Source organism: Cryptomeria japonica, chromosome 6, assembly GCF_030272615.1.
Source record: "Cryptomeria japonica chromosome 6, Sugi_1.0, whole genome shotgun sequence".
Taxonomy (NCBI): Eukaryota; Viridiplantae; Streptophyta; class Pinopsida; order Cupressales; family Cupressaceae; genus Cryptomeria; species Cryptomeria japonica.
Window position 1 is genome coordinate 520,569,097 of NC_081410.1, and position 19,234 is coordinate 520,588,330.

The window sequence follows — 19,234 nt, forward strand, 5'->3', positions numbered from 1 at the left end:
AAGCATCAGGATAAGGCAAGAGTTAACACGAGTGGTACATGTCATCTTTGAAGGATCTTGGTTATATGGAATGAAATTTGGAATATAATTAGAATATATGTGCCATTGAGATCTGAAATATTCTTTTCTCAGTCAACTGACTTGCAGAAGCATGGGTGCCACAGTTATGTTCCATATATTCCTTGAGAGTCATGTTCTTAATGTTATTTTTGCTTTTCTTCTATTCTGGTATTCATAAACTAGTTCTTGTTTCATGTTTGATTTTGTTCTTGGGGTTCAGTAACCGCTTTGTGGCATCTTCACCACACACTGTACAAAGTACCAGAGATTTGCATTTATCATATTTACTTTTTGCAACGATGTGGTGTTCTTATGTTATTCAGAAGAAACAAAAAACATAAATAGAGAACAGATTGTATATTTAACATCAATCTACCAATGGATGTTTAGCTTCCTTTGATCTCAGCTCTGCAAATTATTTTTTAATATTTTCCTTTGTTTTTAAATGTGGAAGTGAAGTATATGAAGTGCTTGTATGATTGTTGTCTTCAAGGTTTAGAAGCACGTTTGCTTTGGTGTTTACTTGTAGCTCCTCAGATTAAAATATTTTGTAGAACTTAAATTTCTTTAATAATAGTGTGCAAGTGCTTTATTTTAATCATTTTTGTTTCCTCTAGAATATTATATAAATTCTTTTGATGTATAGGCAACAGGTCAGTCATTTCGTTGCAGCACTACAGCAATATGTTCAGTCTCAACTTTTGCATGTTGTATGGCACAAATTCCTTCATATTCTTCGGAATCAGGTGCAGTACCTCATTCTTTTCCTTGCCAATGATTTTCTTTTCCATAACAATTTGCAGTTCATGCCTGTTGCATTTTTACTTCTTATACACTCAAATAGTGTGATTAAGAAAAGAGTGTTACTAAGAAGCACAGAGCAGGGCATGGAAGTGTTAAAAAGAGTAACAAGGTGCAACATTAACTGTCCCATGTTCCAATAGAAGCATATGCTTCCACAAGGTAGTCTATCTGTTTGGGAAAATCATTGCTAGAAACTGCATCAACCATTGTAATTCTGCTCACACATTTGTGTTTCCCATTTTAAATATCAACTGCTCTGTATGACAGGTTTAGGGTATTCCTTAGGCTTGTGATTTTTTTTATTGTTGTATAATATAATCATCATCCATAAGTATTACTGTTGAAATATAGCTAGGTTGTATCCCTTGATTGGGCCGATCTAGCTTGGTAAATGTTTGATGGGCTTAGTTATGTGATTATATTATGTAGCTTGTGAATGTTAAAGGGCAGGCCCTATTTGGGTGCTCAACTTGTGTAACTTGTAATTGGGTCTGGCCCTAAATGGGCATTGTAACTTGTGATTCATGCTGGGTCCAAAATGGGTGATATAATGTAACTTGTTGATGTGATAGGGTTGACCCTATAATGTGTAACTTGTAATTATTATGGGTCAGACCCTATTTTGTGCGCCAACTTTAGATGCCTTATAAATTTATTGTAAAGGCCGACCTAAGTCAAATAAGATGGAAAAGCTCATATATTTTCAAGGCAATGCAAGCATCAACACAACATATACACACTTAGCAAATTACCTCTGCAAGGTTAGCGAACTTCTATTGTATGTGATCTGCAATTTCCTTCATTGATCAACATCCGTGATCAGCAAATCTGGAGCTGCACTCTAGGGCAGTGAATGCTTTTCAGTCAGTGATTTGTCTACTAGGCTGGGCGAAGATCTTCTGGGCTGCCGAATTTGCCTTAGGTCTGCTGGAGCGTGTCAAGGCTGCCCAAAGGCTGTCTAAGTTTGACAGTGATCTGCACATCACCCTGACTTCCAGATTAAGATAAGTTTTGCTATAGTTGATTTATGCCCTAGAAAGGTAAACTTGTAATCTGCTTAATCAAATCAAATCTGAGACTATTGTTGCTGGGTTTTTCCTCCAAGAGGGAGGTTTTCCCAGGGTATCACTGTGTTATGTGTGCATTTGTGTTTTCTTGTTGTTTACTGTCAATCTGATTGCTAAGTTTAACATAAAACTAACAATTACTTGCTAAAGTTAACATCAACTATTCTTGAATTTGAGATCTGCTATTGCTTATTTTTGGGTAATTCTTAGAGCAATTACAGTTGAGCAGCAAATGATTAAGATATTTAGGTGTTACTTCATGGACATGGTTGTGGTAGATGGAAATCACACACTTTTATTAATTTCTTCTTTGTGCTATGTATCTATGAGGCGAATAAGTGATCACTTCACAATAACATGGTGCTATTTCTAGTTTCAATACCATGAATTGAAAGTAACAATATAACAATTTTTTTGGAAAATGTATCACAGCTAGCGCTGTTGTCTTACAATATATAATAGATAGCGATTCTTGGCCTGGTACTTAGATATGGCATGTAACCTTTGTGGAGGCTGATTCTAAGTGCTTGAGAGTCTACAAAGGAAATAGGCTTTGGTTGTTCACAAGTAACAGTAGTAAAAATTGTGTAACCTTGAACATGGACTTCTGCAAATAAAAAGCCTCTTTGAAAGAAGCTTAATAATTGGAAGAATTGACTCTTGGTATGCTAGGAATGGCCATTTATTAAGGTTGGGAATGCTTATACATGCTCACACAAGGAAGAAAGAAAGATACAGGTGAATGCTAAGGTGAGTAGTGGATGACCACCGATTGAGACAAGTTCTATTGATGCCTCATGATGATTGAACTGTAATGACTTTTAGCGTACAACTTCTAAGCACCTAGGGCATATAAGGAAAGTGTATACAAGATTCCATTTTGGCCTTACAAACATGAACACTTGAAGGAACTTTTTGAACATGTTCTTGATAGGTTTGTTGTAGTGTTATGATTGAAGTAGAGAATTTTTAAATAAATGCAAGGTAATAAGTGAGAAAGAAAAATTTCCAAGAGAAAGCCTTATGGAAGAGAGAGTAGACCTTGTGAAATTGATGGCTGTAGTATGGTGGAGATATATTAAAGTAATATTGTAATATTAAGTTTATAATGGTTAATTAAGTCGTTAGGATAGACTTTAGGAATATTGTTTATTCTTTAAGGGAAGTTCTTATTCTTTGCTTTACTAGTTGTTGATCTTATCCTTTATGGATAGATCTTTTGTAACTTTTCTTCAAGGAGACTTTCACTCATTAGTAAATATCAAATATCTTGGTAATCATTCTATTTTTCATATTTTTCGTAATATGGTAAGAGATTGCTGTTGGTAGCGACGGTCAGGAATAGCTAGTTGCATAGTGATCCATCAAAAAGACGTACAGAATTAAAAGACATTGTCAAGTGTTTTTATGATTTTTTCTAAATTTTTGTGGGTTTACTAGTAAAATCATGGAATTTGTCTCTAGGGCATTGCATTTTGTCTAGATGAGAAGTTGTGTCATTTTCAAGGCAAATTTCATCAAATAGAGCCTATTGTAGTCATGTGAGGAAAGAAACATCAATTTTTGGGCAGATTGTTTGAAAAACTATGCCCCCTTCATGTTTTTTTACTTTTGCATATTGTGTCTAAGCCATGGCTAGGGCATTTTGGGAGGTTTTATCACTTGTTTAGACATCATTTTTTGAAAAACTTGATTGTCAAAAGGACCTGATTCTTGCAAACTGTGACTTGGTCTGGTGTCCCATGCCTAGCAAAAGGATTTTCCTCAAATGGTAGTATTTTTATGCATCTTTTTTGGTTGGTTTTGATTAAAATCATGGTGATTGGTGATGCCTAGGGTTTTAAGCAAGTTTCATGCAATTTTTTTTGACAATTTCTGGACAAAATCATGGTTTTTGGGAATCTTTTGGTGGCGAATAGGGTTTCAGGTGATCTTCAAATCTAATTGTGGTAGGATTTCCCCATTTGTTTTGATATTGTTTGACAAAATTGTGGACGCCTAGGGTTTTTGACATAGGGTTTTTGCTATGACAGCAAGACTTATTTTTCGTAATTTTGGATTGCGAGAGGGATGGCTTGATTACCTAATATCAAATTGGAAGGTAGTCAACACTTCACTAGCAAAAATTATGACACCAAGAAACAATGCATGCTCACTATCTTTGATTACAAATGCCTTGAGAAGATCATGCTTGGTACTAATAGGTTGTGGGTAAACCCAAGACAAGTTTGATGAGCATGATGAAGAAGATGTCATGCTGATCAAGTGATCAGTGACAAATGACATGCTTCTAGAGGTTCAAATAGGCAAAATCACTGTTGGGATATGGAAGCGATTGTGAGATTTGCATGAGACATTAGACAAAAGATTGGCCTTCTTTGTGAAAAATATGTTCTCAATTATGATGGACAAGAAGATGTCTTTGTAGGATCATTTGATGAAGATCAAAGAGTGATCAATTGCAAGTCATAGGTCACACAATGGAAATATTTATGGTGGTTATTATGTTGAAATGATTACCATGGGCCTATGAACAATTCACTGAGACATAGAATGTCACATTTTCTAATTTTGACTCAAATTTCAAATATTTGTGCAACAAACTCTTGCAGTAGGACAAAGGGAAGAAGCAATTTGGTGTAGCAATGATTCACCAAGTGTGGGATAGGCTTTTGCAACCAAGGACAAGGGAAAAAGCAAGTGGCCTTAAAAGAAAGGTCAAGGGAATAATGAAATACTTCCAAGAATTTGAAAAATATCACATGTCACTATTGTGGTAAACTTGGTCATATGAAGAATCACTATAGAAAGAGGTTGGTTGAGGAAATGTTCAAATATATTTTTAAGGGGAAAATCTCATTTTTTTCAATGTTTACTATGCCTAGAATGGAGGTCAATTTTCTCTCAATGAGTTTGATTATGTGCCATCGCCTCAATTTAGATGTCATATTTAGCAAACATCAATGCTATTTTGTTGACAAGGAATCCAAGAAAAGCTTTGTTGTTGGGATTAAAAATCATGGTTTGTATGGCCTTGTTGATATTGGAGAGGTTCAGGATTGTCCATTAAATATTAGTACACTATGACATCGAATAGTTTGGGCGCTTCAGTCTTACTTACCTCTCTTAGTTGGCATGAGCAAATATGGTAGGCAACTTACTTGACACACAACAACATATTCTAGATGTTTGTGGAGCTTGCGAAGTAGGGAAGAAACACAAAATTCTGTTTTGAAATGGACAAGCTTGGAGAGCCTCAAGAGTCCTACAACTGGTTCATGTAGATGTTTGTGGACTAATGAATACGACATCGATCACTAGTGCCAAGTGTTTTTTCTTGTCTATTGATGAGTTCAATAGGAAAATGTGGGTGTTTTTCTTGAAATCAAAATCAGATGTGTTTAAGGAATTTCAGAAGTTCATGTCATTAGTAAAGTCAAGATGTGACATCATAACTCTTAGATTTGATGATGGAGGTGAATTCTATTCAAACGAATTCATTGAATTTTGTGCTAAACATGGTATCAAACATCAATATACAACACCCTACTCTTCGCAACAAAATGAAGTAGTTGAGAGAAGGAACCACATTATTACGAGGATGGCTCGATGTAGGATAATAATGTTCCCAAGAAATTTTGGGCTGAGGTAGTTTACATTGTAGTTTATCTTATTAATAATTTTTGGACATAGGTAGTGAAGGTGAAGACCCTAGAGGAAGCTTGGTCTGGGAGTACACCGAAGGTGAGTCATCTTAAGGTTTTCGGTTCTATTGTAAGGTTTTTGGTTCTATTGCATACATTTGGATTCCAGATGCAAAGAGAATGAAGCTGGGCTTGAAGAGTTAGAAGTTGATGCTAATAGGGAAAAGTGACAATCACAAAGCCTACAAATTGATTCACGTTGACAATTGACACTAATTGCTTGACATTCACTAGGGATTTTGTGGTCGATGAAGAAGTTGGGGCTTTTCAACTCTCCCTTCAAAGACGAAATGTATTGAAGATCGGCCTTTGAGGGTTGGTGTCTAGCTTCGATTATCTCCACTTGAAGGAGGGGATTGATGATTTAGAACATGAGGAATCTCATTCTGAGCATGTACAATCTCCCAAACAGGTGCTAGTTCCAAAAGGTTTTCTTTAGGAGAACTTGGATCAACATATAGATGTCATTGAACCAAGCAACGCAAGTCATGATTTGGTGAGAGAGGTTTCTCAAAAATGACTAAATGGTGGGAAAAACTTGTTGGTGATGTTCAGGATGATGAAACGATCAAAGGTAGATCATTTAAAGGCAAGAGTAAAGAGAACATAGTTAATTTTACTCTTATGGCTAACATTCAGAAGATTTAAAAGCCATGTGTTTGAGGAAGGTAAAGTTAAACCTAAATGGGAAATGGCCATGGAAATAGAATATGAAAATGTTATGAAAAATAAGAGGTGGGTTCTTTTAGATCTTCCACTAGGGAAGAAACCCATTGGTTGCAAATAGGTGTACAAAGTTGGTGGTACACTTGAAAAGTACAAAGTATGGTTAGTGGCAAAAGGGTTGTCATAGAGAAAAGGTATTGACAATGAGGAGACCTTTTCTTCTACAACAAAGATGAGCACCATCCTGTTGACGGGTCTAAAATCGCTGAACTTGTGACTTCATCCAGCCAATGCAGAATAGAATGAACTCGCTGAGTATCCTATCCTCTCTTGAGATAAGGAAATCCCTAATGCTGTTTTTTGATTGATCAAAGGGGATGACCTCAAGGTTTTGATTGTCAGGTCTTGACTGGGGGATTGCTCAGTGGTTTGATGTGTTTATGCTGCAAAACACAAGCGGGACTTACGGTGAGATAGGCGATTGCTAGATGAGTTCCCTGAAATTCTTATGATCTTTCTTATCAAATGATTTCAGTTGAGTTGATATTGTCTTCAATGGGACTGTGGATTCTCTTGATTAAAAAAAGGGGGAAAAGGAAGGAAGGATAGGGATGTTAAGTTCTGATACTAAATGTAATGAACTGATGCCAATAGCTAACAAGATGAGAGGGGGGGGGGGTGAATCATACAAACTTAATCTCCCATAAAATCAACAGATTCAACCTCGGTAACCTATGCTTCAACAGTATAACCAAAAACTGTTAAACATGCAAACTCATAAACACATAATCATCATAACACATATAACACCAGATTTAACGTGGAAACCCAAATAAGGAAAAACCACGTGGGATTTCGAACCCACTAAGAAATATACTCTTCTAGAGTATGCTCGGTTAAAAGCAAATCTTGTTAAAGATTACAAACACATTGCTAGATGTGACCCGATTAAGGGATTTCCCTCATATTTGTTAGGATCTTCACTTTGTTAGAAGTGACTTTGTCAAAGGATTTCAAACACTCATTTAGAATGTTACCTTGCTAGAGGGTTTACAAATAAGATTGTTAAGTCCACTCGGTTAAGAGATTTTCTGTCACTTACAAAATAAACAACAGTAATAAATATATCTGGAACTTCACATCTAAAATGCTAAAGCAGATTCTTATTTGCTCAAAACAATCTTGTCATAGGACTTATCTTTTCCCTCTGCTGGGCTCCTTACTCTGTTATTCAAATAGGTCTTCAAGCTTCTGTGCTCGGTAATCACTATGTAGCATCCTTGTGCTTACACTTGCCCGCATACATTGTTCATCAATAATTTCTTATTTATAAACAATTTGCTAACCGCTGAATCTCCTTGATCACATTTCCCATGATCAATCTTAGCCATCAGATCTTCAATCTTGACTAGGTTCAATGCATCCTTCGATCTAAAAACGTTTTACCTTACCTTGGGACTTGCATTCCTTTCTTGGAACTTGCACAAGGTTATTGCGGTTCAATCTGTGCTATAGATCTTCTTGTCGATCTTCCATTGTCGTAGATCCTTAACAAACTTCATGCTCGACATACCAATCATTTATACATCTCCAGCTAATCATTGTCCTTCATTAAATAATGCTTTTATCCATCCAATGCGATCTGTCATAACTCGGTTGCAACTCGGTAAATACTAAACTTTACTCGGTAGACATTCCGCCTTCATTAACCGATATCGATAACCTTAGGGTTTACTGACTAGGTTCCTTAGGGTTTACCTACTAGGTTCTTTGCTCGGTAACATAGTATAGTATTAACCTTACAATCAACAACATATGTAGGATATCAAAACAATCTAAACATCATGATCTCATCATTGTCTAACTCGGTAATAGTTGCCCATTGAATAACTTATTTCTCCCCTTTCTTATCACATTCTTTCTGTGTCACTTAACGACCACTTAATACTCATCAAATCAATCTTCTTAAGATATGGCAACATCATACTGAATCAGAAAATCAATTTCTTGACATCAATGACAAAATAATGTTATAAAGATAGTTATCATCCTTTTTCAGTTATATCAAATAATCTTCAACAACCTTCTCAATATCCTTAATGAATATCAACAATCTTTTTATTGAAAATGCCAACAATCTCCCCCTTTGGCATTGATGGCAAAACCAACTTTTAAATGGTAATACCAACAAGATATTCAAATTGATTCGGATTCAGATTGCTGTTAGACTTCTCCTGTTATCCTTGAGCTGTTAAAATCTTTTGAAGTCTTCTCCCTTTTGTATTCTTCTCCCCCTGTCATTAGTCTTCTGTTATCTTCTTCATTTAGGATTTTACCATTTAGTCTTCTCCCCCTTTGATAACAATGCCAAAAAGCAAAAGAACTAAATCAAGATTTCTTCCTCTATGAAGTGATTTGCCTTGCTGTGTCTCATCTCCGTCTCGGTTAGAGCAACTTGTCTCTATTTACTATTTCCTGCACACCTTTCGAAAACCTTCTAAAGTGAGTAAATCAGCATGAATCGACACATAATATTCTGTAGATTCATCGAATTGATGCTTTCACCGAACTCTGTCAGTGAGTAGAATATAGGGGTAGGACCCCTAACTTGCTTCTAAGATACTCAAAAGTGTGCCTTGGCAGTGGATTTGTGAAAATGTTTGCTAATTGCTTCTTTGAACTGATATATTCCAGCACAACTTTCTTCTCTTGAACTTCTTCTCTGAGATAATGATACTTTATAGATATATGCTTTGTCTTAGAGTGCATTACCGAATTCTTTGAAATGTTAATGGCACTCGTAATATCACAGAATATAGTTACTGGCTCGGTAACTTTTTCATTTATACCTTCCAACAGTTGTTTGATCCATGCTATATTGGTACAATTCAATGCTGCAGCAACATATTCAGCTTCTACTGTTGACTGTGAGATGCATCCTTGTTTCTTACTAAGCCAACTCACTAGTCTTTCTCCCAAAACGAAAGCTCCACCACTTGTGCTTTTCCTGTCATCTATGTTGCCTGCCCAATCAGCATCAGTATAAACTTTTAAATCAAAATTATTTCTCTTTTCCTATACGAAGGCATAATTTTCAGTGCCTCTCAGGTATCTGAAAATTCTCTTGATTGCTGTCATATGGGTTTCCTTGGGATCTGCAGAAAATCTTGCAACATACCTACTGCATGTGCTATATCTGGACTACTATGCACAACATATTGCAACTTCCCAATCATAGATCGGTAAAGTGTCTCATCAACAAATGCAGATTCATCATTGTTTGATAGTTTGCAGTTAGTAGTCATAGGAGTATTTATTGGTTTAGAATCCTCCATTCCAAATTTCTTCAAGATTTCCTTTATGTACTTGGATTGAGTAATAAAAATCTCATCTTTCATTTGCAGTATTTGTAAACCTATAAAATACTTTATCTCACCGATTAATGACATCTCAAATTCTTTGCACATTTCATTCCCAAAATTCTTGCATAAGGAGTCATTACCACAAAAAATAATATCATCAACAAATATGGCTGAGATCAGTATACCATTGTTCTCATCATTCTTCATGTACATATTGCTGTTTTCACTTGTCCTTATAAAACCAATCTTGATTAAGTAAGAGTGCAGTCTCTCATACCATGCCCTAGGTGCTTGTTTCAGACCATATAAAGCTTTGTTTAGTTTACATACCTGATCTTTACTCTTGTCTTCAACAAATCCTTCAGGCTGTTCAATATAAACTTCTTCTTCTAGTATACCATTCAAAAATGTAGATTTAACATCCATTTGATATACCTTGAAATTTTTGAAAGTAGCATATGCCAACAATGTTTTTACTCCCTCAAGTCTAGCCACAGGTGCAAAAGTCTCACCATAATCTATTCCTTCTTCTTGAGCATAACCTTTGCAAACTAGTCTTGCTTTGTTCCGAATGACTTCACCTTTTTCGTTCAGCTTGTTTTTGAAAATCCACTTTGTACTGATTACATTTTTTTCCTTCGGTCTTGGGATCAGTGTCCATGTGTCATTCTTCTTGATTTGATCAATCTCTTCTGTCATACCATTTACCCAATCTTCACTGTTAAATGCCTCTTTTACTATTCTCGGTTCAAATTCAAATATCAGACATGTGTTCTATCTCAGTTTGTTCCTTGTCATCACTGGATCATCCTTATCTCCTATAATCTGACTTGATGCATGATGTCTTCTGACATATTTGGCTAATATAGGCTCGGTAGGCTCTGTATGATCTTCTTCATCACTCGGTAACTGGACATTATCTTCATTTTCTTTAGCAGCTTTCTTGGTAGGATTTCTCGATTGAACATAAACACATTCTTCATAATCTTCTGGTTCTTTGGAATTTCCTTCATCATTTCTCTCTACAAATTCATCAATTTTCACATTTGCACTTTTTACTATTTTGTTAGATTATTCGATCAGACATTTAAATGCTTTACTTCTAGAAGAATAACCAAGAAATGTTCCTTCTTCACTTTTCTGATCAAACTTTCCATTTCTGTCATCTTTGTGAACATAGCATCTACTTCCAAAGATTTTAAAATAACTTACATTAGGTTTCTTGTCATACCAGATCTCATATGGAGTCTTCATAGTTCCTTTCTTCAGTTGAACTCGGTTCAGGGTGTAAACCGCAGTGCTGATTGCTTCTCTCCAACATGTTTGAGGTACCCTCTTTTCTATCATCCCGGTTCTGGCACAATCCACAATTGATCTGTTTCTTCTCTCGGCTATCCCATTTTGCTGAGGTGTTCTTGGTGCAGATACTTGCCTTTTTATACCATGATCATTGCAAAATAAGTTAAATTCATCAGAAGTGAATTCTCGTCCTCTATCAGATGTAAGACATTTCAGTTGTCTTCCTGTTTCATTTTCAACTCTTGCCTTGTACCATTTAAACATTTGAAAAGCTTCTGATTTTTCTTTTAAAAACATAACTGACATCATCCTTGAGTAATCATCCACAAATAATATGAAATATTTATCACCATAATAACTTTGAACTTTCATGGGACCACAAAGATCAGTGTGTACTAGATCTAAAATTCCTTTAGAAGTGTAGGACTTACTTGTAAAGCTTGATCTTGTCATCTTAACCATCTGGCATCCTCGACATATAGCATTCTCAGGTTTTTCAAGACTCGGTAGACCTCTTACTCGGTGCTTCTTGCTTATTTTGATCAGATTATCAAAATTTACATGACAAAACCTTTTATGCCATAACCAAGTATCATCTATCTTAGCATAAAGACACTTGTTCCGAGTTGAGTCAAGATGAAATGTATTACCTTTTGTTTGTGTCCCGGTAGCAGCTAACTTTCCATGTTTGTCATGAACTTTGACAATTCCTTTATGAAATTCTATTCGGTATCCTGTATTGTTTAGCTATGCTACACTCAACAAATTGTATTTCAATCCTTCAACCCAGTATACATCATCATATTTAGCATTGTCAACAAGTGTTATAGATCCTTTACCTTTCACCGGACATGGTGCATCATTACCAAATCTTACATAGCCTCCATCATAGTCTTCTAATTTAACAAACTTGTGTTTATCACCTGTCATGTGATGTGAGCATCCACTGTCTATGATCCAAGAATCATTATTATTTATGTGAGATACTAGGGCTTTTTCTTCATACCTTTCTTCATATGATCCATCTTTAATAGCCACATAAACAACTTTCTCAGTATCAGTTTCATCAGATTTATCATCGTTGGATTCCTCATCAGCTACTAGGCATGTCTTTCTGTCTTTTCTTCTGAAGTCTCGGTGTCTTTTGTATTGGTTGTCTTTCTGCCTGTTATCTCCGTATTCTCTCTTTTCACTAAATTCTTTGTCAGGGCAGTTAGAAGCCATATGTCCTATTTTATCACAATTGAAACATTTTAAAGGTAGCTTTCCTTTATACTTACCTTTTCCTCTCGGTAACCTTCTGGCTAATAATGCTTCAAACTCTTCTTGCTTCTTGATTTGCTCATACAGTTTTTGCACTTCTTCCATGTTCTTGCGAAATCTTTCACTTGCTCCACTGTGATTCCCTTCAGAGTACTTACTCATTCTATCATTGTAATCATCAGATTCACCAATATGAAAAGAACTGAATGCAGATTCTACTTTATTTACCGAAGACCCACTGTTATCAAAATTACTTAACTCAAATGCATGTAGCTTACCAATAGTAGCATCCAAAGAAACTGACATGTTAGGTACAGACCTCAATTCATTGATTGCAGAGACTCGAATGGCATAACCAGGTAGAAGAGTTCTCAACAACTTACTTGTTACATCCTTTTCTTCAATAGTTCCTCTTGCTCCTTCAATTTGATTGACAATCTCCTTTAACGTTGTACTGTATTGGGTTATGTTCTGACCTTCATTCATTTTCATGGATTCAAGTTGTCCTCTTAGACTATCTACTTTTTCTCTTTGGACATGTTCATCACCGCCATACACAGATATGAGCTTAGTCCACATTGCTTTTGCATCATTGCAGCCTTCTAGATCATTAAACTCTGAGTCGGTCAATGCTGATTTTATTTCAATCATGGCTTGAATATGTTCTTGCTTTGCCTTTATCTCTTCCAAGGTCATCGGGTTGGTGCTTGGTGGTATGTAATCATTCTCCAAATAATATGTTGCATATTCTCCAATTCCTGATAGATGCAGCTTCATCCTTTTCTGCCATGTGGAGAAACTTGACTTGTTCATCTTTGGTGCATCCCTTTTATACATCTTCGGATCTTTGCCTCAAGTACCTTTAAACTTTTTTTCCGGAGTCCAAAGCTCTGATACCAATTTTTAAGTTTTGATACTAAATGTAAAGAACTGATGCCAATAGCTAACAAGATGAGAGGTGGGGGGGTGAATCATACAAACTTAGCCTCCCATAAAATCAACAGATTCAACCTCAGTAACCTATGCTTCAGCAATATAACCAAAAACTGCTAAACATGCAAACTTATAAACACATAATCATCATAACACATATAACACCAGATTTAACGTGGAAACCCAAATAGGGAAAAACCATTGTGGGATTTCGGACCCACTAAGAAATATACTCTTCTAGAGTATGCTCTGTTAAAAACAAATCCTGTTAAAGATTACAAACACATTGCTAGATGTGACCCGGTTAAGGGATTTCCCTCAGATCTGTTAGGATCTTCACTTTGTTAGAAGTGACCTTGTCAAAGGATTTCAAACACTCATTTAGAATGTTACCTTGCTAGAGGGTTTACAAATAAGACTGTTAAGTCCACTCGGTTAAGAGATTTTCTGTCACTTACAAAATAAACAACAGTAATAAATATATCTGCAACTTCACATCTAAAATGCTAAAGCAGATTCTTATTTGCCCAAAAGAATCTTGTCATAAGACTTATCTTGTCCCTGTGCTGGGCTCCTTACTCTGTGTTTCAAACAGGTCTTCAAGCTTTTGTGCTCGGTAATCACTATGTAGCATCCCTATGCTTACACTTGCCCGCATACATTGTTCATCAATAATTTCTTATTTATAAACAATTTGCTAATCGCTGAATCTCCTTGATCACATTTCCCATGATCAATCTTAACCATCAGATCTTCAATCTTGACTAGGTTCAATGCATCCTTCGATCTGAAAACTTTTTACCTTACCTTGGGACTTGCATTCCTTTCTTGGAACTTGCACAAGGTTATTGCGGTTCAATCTGCGCTGTAGATCTTCCTGCCGATCTTCCATTGCCGTAGATCCTTAACAAACTTCATGCTCGGCATACCAATCATTTATACATCTCCAGCTAATCATTGTTCTTCATTAAATAATGCTTTTATCCATCCAATGCGATCTGTCATAACTCGGTTGCAACTTGGTAAATACTAAACTTTACTCGGTAGACATTCCGCCTTCATTAACCGATATCGATAACCTTAGGGTTTACCGACTAGGTTCTTTGCTCGGTAACATAGTATAGTATTAACCTTACAATCAACAACATATTTAGGATATCAAAACATCTAAACATCATGATCTCATCATTGTCTAACTCGGTAATAGTTGCCCATTGAATAACTTATTTCTCCCCTTTCTTATCACATTCTTTCTGTGTCACTTACCGACCACTTAATACTCATCAAATCAATCTTCTTAAGATATGGCAACATCATAGTGAATTAGAAAATCAATTTCTTGACATCAATGACAAAATAATGTTATAAAGATAGTTATCATCCTTTTTCAGTTATATCAAATAATCTTCAACAACCTTCTTAATATCCTTAATGAATATCAACAATCTTTCTATTGAAAATGCCAACAAGGGAGAGAGAGATACATAAAAATATAAATTTTAACTAAGATAGCAGGTTCAGTAAACAGACGGACACCTCCAAATAACTAGATTAAGCATCACCAGCTTTTTAAGCACAATACTTGCATAAATTTTGTGCGATCTTCAAAGGAAAATAGGATTTTCATGTTATCAGATATAACATTAGAACTTTTACATTCATTCAGTGAGCATTCAATAAGCGAACTAAATATATGAAAGGTTCAGATTAACCATGCAGAAGGAAGGGCAATCAGCCATTCCCTAATGGTGTGAACTGCGAGGATTCTATCGGATGTTTGTTTGAAAATACTATATAAAGGAAATAAACATAACTGAAAAATTTCTAAATTAATGAAGGAGGAGACCATTCACTCACAAGGAAATTTGGAAACAGTTTTAACTTTGCATTAAATCCTGTAAATTTTGCCAGAGCTTTTGTAACAATTCAAGAACTTCTTACAAAATGAGGGAAAACAGTCCCCTTTAAATAGTCTCCAAAATTAGATGAATGGCCCAGATCTAATCTAAACAAATGGCCCAGATTCATCCATAAAACATGGCTGCCCATACCCATATATGGGAGGCAAATATCAACAACCACCCCAAAATGAGCAATAACTACCCAAAAAGGATAATTAAAACTCATCCAAAATTATCCAAAATGGTGCATTCATAAAGTTTTACATTTTAGTTGACTTGAAAGTCAAATATGCCCCTTTTGGCCAAAAGTGTACTTTTCAAAATTTTAAAAACAAAAAAGTGCATTTTTAGGAAAGCACTTTTTCTTTTCCAGTTTCAAATCCTTTTATGAAAAATTGACTTTCTTCATGCAAATATTCCCTCCAGAGATCTCAACCTGCTGCACGTTCCTCACGAACATACTCCTGGAACCTGATACATAATTGGAAAAGCAGACTAAATGGAGGCATAGGAGGATGGCGAATTTTATATTGCATGCCCTCGAGGTATTGGTCTACCTGCTTCAGACCATCTTGCCAACTGGAACGATTACGCTCAAAGCACAACATGTCCGAGTGGAATTGACCGGCAAAGCCTAGGTCCTTTGTGGAATAAGTGATCTTATTTGTTCCCAATCTTTCGTCCCAGTCTGGCGGTATCACTTCATCGGATCAGTCATTTACCCATCCCGAAACCATTGATCGAAGGATTATCTTGCCAAGTTCCTACATGGTTTTCAAAATTACCTTGCATGCATTGTGTTCTCTATGGATGATTTTCTTTGCATCATTCTTCATGTTGATAGTCCAGTACCATTCTTTGAAAATGTCGATACCATGAGGGTGTAGGATGTCGCAGAGTGTAGGGATCTGTGCCAGGGTCCAAAAAAGAGTGTTCATGAGGGGAAGAGTAGTGGCAGCCACTTCTTGGATGTGGAGGGATTCCCTCTTTACCTCTAATAACTTAACCAAAGTGGTTTCTCGGTGGTGAGCCATTTCCTTCACTTCCTCAAGGATTTGTTCTCCCCTTCTTCTGATGCCTTGTATCCATTCCTTGACGGCCCTTGCGGTGTCCTGTACTCCTTCAAATTCTGTTGTGGTCCTCTGCGCCAATGCTGTTGGGGGAATGTGGGATTCGGAGGCATTGTGTAATGGTCTCAGGGTTGATCGATGTACCCTTCGGCCTGCTCAGCACGAGCCCGATACATATCCTTCTCAGTTGTTATCTCTTCAAGTTGCCTGAGTATGTTCTGCACTGAATCCTTGAATTTCTCCTTTTCCTGTGCCTTAGTGGCTCGTTCGATGGTGACGGTTGTGATGCTATAATCTGCCAGTGTGGTCTGATCTGCTGGCTTGTCTATAGGCGAGGTGGCAATGTGGAGAGTACTGTTCCTTTGCTCATCTTTAGTCATTCTGGAATATGCCTTGGGCTTTTTCTTCCCCTTAGCTTTAGCTTGGTCTATGCGTGAGAATATGTCCTCGAGGTCGATAGGTGGTTTGGTGGCGGCCTTTGCGCCGGGCTCTGGCAATTAACCATTTCTGAGGTACAGTTTGGGCTGATGCTATGGTTAAATTTTCACTCTGTTCTTTGATGTTTTCAGTCGTCTCATCACAAATTTGCAGCTGTTCTGTTACCGGAGGGGTGGAGGAGGTGCCAAGTTCCTTACTTGCAGCTGAACTTTCTCCCACTTCACTGAACAATTGTCTGGTGCCTCCGTGTGATGGTTGCTCTTCAGTCCTCTCGAGCTCACGGGTCTCCTCTGCCCTTTGCTCTCCTTCAATGGTAGAGACATCTTTGGTTGTATTATGGAGCAGCAGTTCATGGCGGCTCTGTTGGGTGGGTTCATGCACTCTGATCCCTTGAATTGTTGGAATCTCTCCTTTATTTGGTTACCCAGTTGGGTTGATTCAATGGCCCTTAGCTCAGCTTCTAGCATATCGGGTGCGGGAGGATCATCAGCTCCAAATGCATCGATGTCACTTTGGGAAGGCGGCAGCTATATAATCTAATTCCACTACATCGTCGGACGAACTGGGGTCCTTTGATGCTGAAGTGACCTCTGGTCTCCTTATAGGAATTTTCTCCCTTCTTGTTCTCTTTGACGTCCACGTCCCTCTGCAAGCCTTAGCCTTCTTTCTCTTCTCGGGTTTTTCAATTTCTTCCCTAGGTGCATTGGAAGTTCCCTCATCTTCGGAAGACTGAGAATTGAAGCTACCCATTAGGTGGTAGGTGAATTGGACTCCCTCATGAGTTAGTCTCTCAATCTGCTAATGCAACCATTGGTTTGTATATCTTGTTGGGGCTGCCATGACTGCCTCAAAATCAGTGATTGGGTCCTGGGACCAATCAACGCCTGGCAAAAGATGTCTCACTGCCTCAAATTCCCGGACTTGCAGACAATTCCCTGAATCCATGAGTTGATCCGGGACCCGACGGTATTCAAAGAGTCGCATTTGCTGCACACTCAGTCTCGAATATTCACGCCTCCGAACCTCATAGTCATCAAAGCAGTTCTTCCAATAATCCTCAACTGATTCCTTTGCCCTGTACCGCCTGCCATAGGCTCTCTTTGCCAGATTATCGTGATCGAAATATTTTCTCGGAAAGTGCTCTTGTAGGCCATAAGAGGCCAGCTCTGCGAGGGATTCCTCTGCTAGGGTGGGGGTCTTCAGATGGACATCCTGGTTGCCTATGATCATGGGGAACGCGAATCCAGCCTGCTTGCTCTCTCTGAGTAAGATGTCGGCCGGACGTGACTGCCTTGCGACCTCCATAAGAACTATTTTGTCAGTTGGGTACTGTGGAAGTCGGAGAGGGGCACCATCAAAGCCTGCTATTCGGATATAGGAGAACCTTGGGAACTGGATGAACCAGACTCCAGGCTCCATATCTCTGTACTAGAATAGTAGCTTGCTCTAAGAGCCTTATGTGTAATCCTCTCTGCATTAGCCTGACCAGGCGCATTGTGAAGGCGTCATTGACGTGCTCATATTGGCCAACTGCATAAGTTGGGCTGCTCTTTTCTCTCTGAGCTATATCTTGGTAGTGCAGCTGCGGGTAACAATCATAGACCTTTACCTGACCAGGCCCATTCCCGATTTCACCTTTATTATCAAACCTGGCAACGACTGGTTCTTGGCGAACATGTAGACCAAGTAAGAGGTCATAGTGAAGTACTTTTTGCTCTCGAGTTCAATTAGCTGAGCATGGATGTTGTCGCTTATAATCTGGGCTCAGTCAAACTTAGACTTCCCAGCGAAGACTTGCTTTGTGAAATAAAACATCCACTCTTCAAAGTAGTTGGATTTAGGAAGTCCCATAACCCGGCTGAGTAATGTGACCATATCCCCATGCTCATTATGAAAGTCACTTCTTGGGGTCTTTTTCCCAATTCTGGCGCTTGGAGGCCTTCTCTCCTTGTACCACTCTTCGTTGATCAGTGTTCTGCATCTGGCCGGATTCATATCACATGCCCCCTGTGCTTCATCTATAGTCGTGGCCGTGGGATTGTTTGGAAAGGGAATGTTGAATGCGTCGCCAATGGCCTCAGGAGTGAAGTTGGTGAGAGTCATATTCTTGAGGAGCACCAATCTAGAACCTGGCTGATAATGCCGGGCAGCCTCTACCACTAACTCATAGTTTTGTACTGCTGGAGGAAATCCCGCCGCTGGGGCGATGCCGCTTTTCACCATTTGTCTTGGCTTGCCATATGCGTTAGGGGAGAAGACCTGATTCCTGAAGTCTTGGATATCAATATGGCCTAAGTCGGTATCATCGACACTGTCCCAGGCACTTTGAACTTTTGACTCCGTCAATCCCCCTCTTTGATACTGGTACTTCATCCTTTCGACTTTATGTGGGATACCTGATTTGGATGCTCACGATGTCTCGGTTGTAGCGGGCGTTTTCGATGATTCCACCACCGATTTAGGCATTTATCCTGCACAGCCGGACGCGGATTACGGGGCGATATAAAAGAAGTAAGGCGGGTTAGATAGAGAATACTCTAGCATTCAAGGATTAATTCAAAATTTAGATTGGAAACAGAGTGATATTGCTAGCTGAGAGCTTGATCGAGTAACACATTTATTCATGAAGCTTTTGATCGCGAATTTATATTTAAGAATTTTCTGGAT

General features: G+C 37.9%; 1 protein-coding gene across 8 annotated transcripts in view; it reads left to right on the forward strand.

Moving 5' to 3' along the window:
• Positions 1–19,234, forward strand: part of LOC131067952 (uncharacterized) — a 217,358-nt gene that overhangs the window by 120,927 nt on the left and 77,197 nt on the right. For all 8 annotated transcript variants that reach the window (XM_059207457.1, XM_059207460.1, XM_059207459.1 and 5 more), the window contains one exon: positions 707–806. In XM_059207457.1, coding sequence (XP_059063440.1) covers positions 707–806 — 100 coding nt within the window. Of the gene's footprint in view, positions 1–706; positions 807–19,234 lie in introns of those variants that run through there.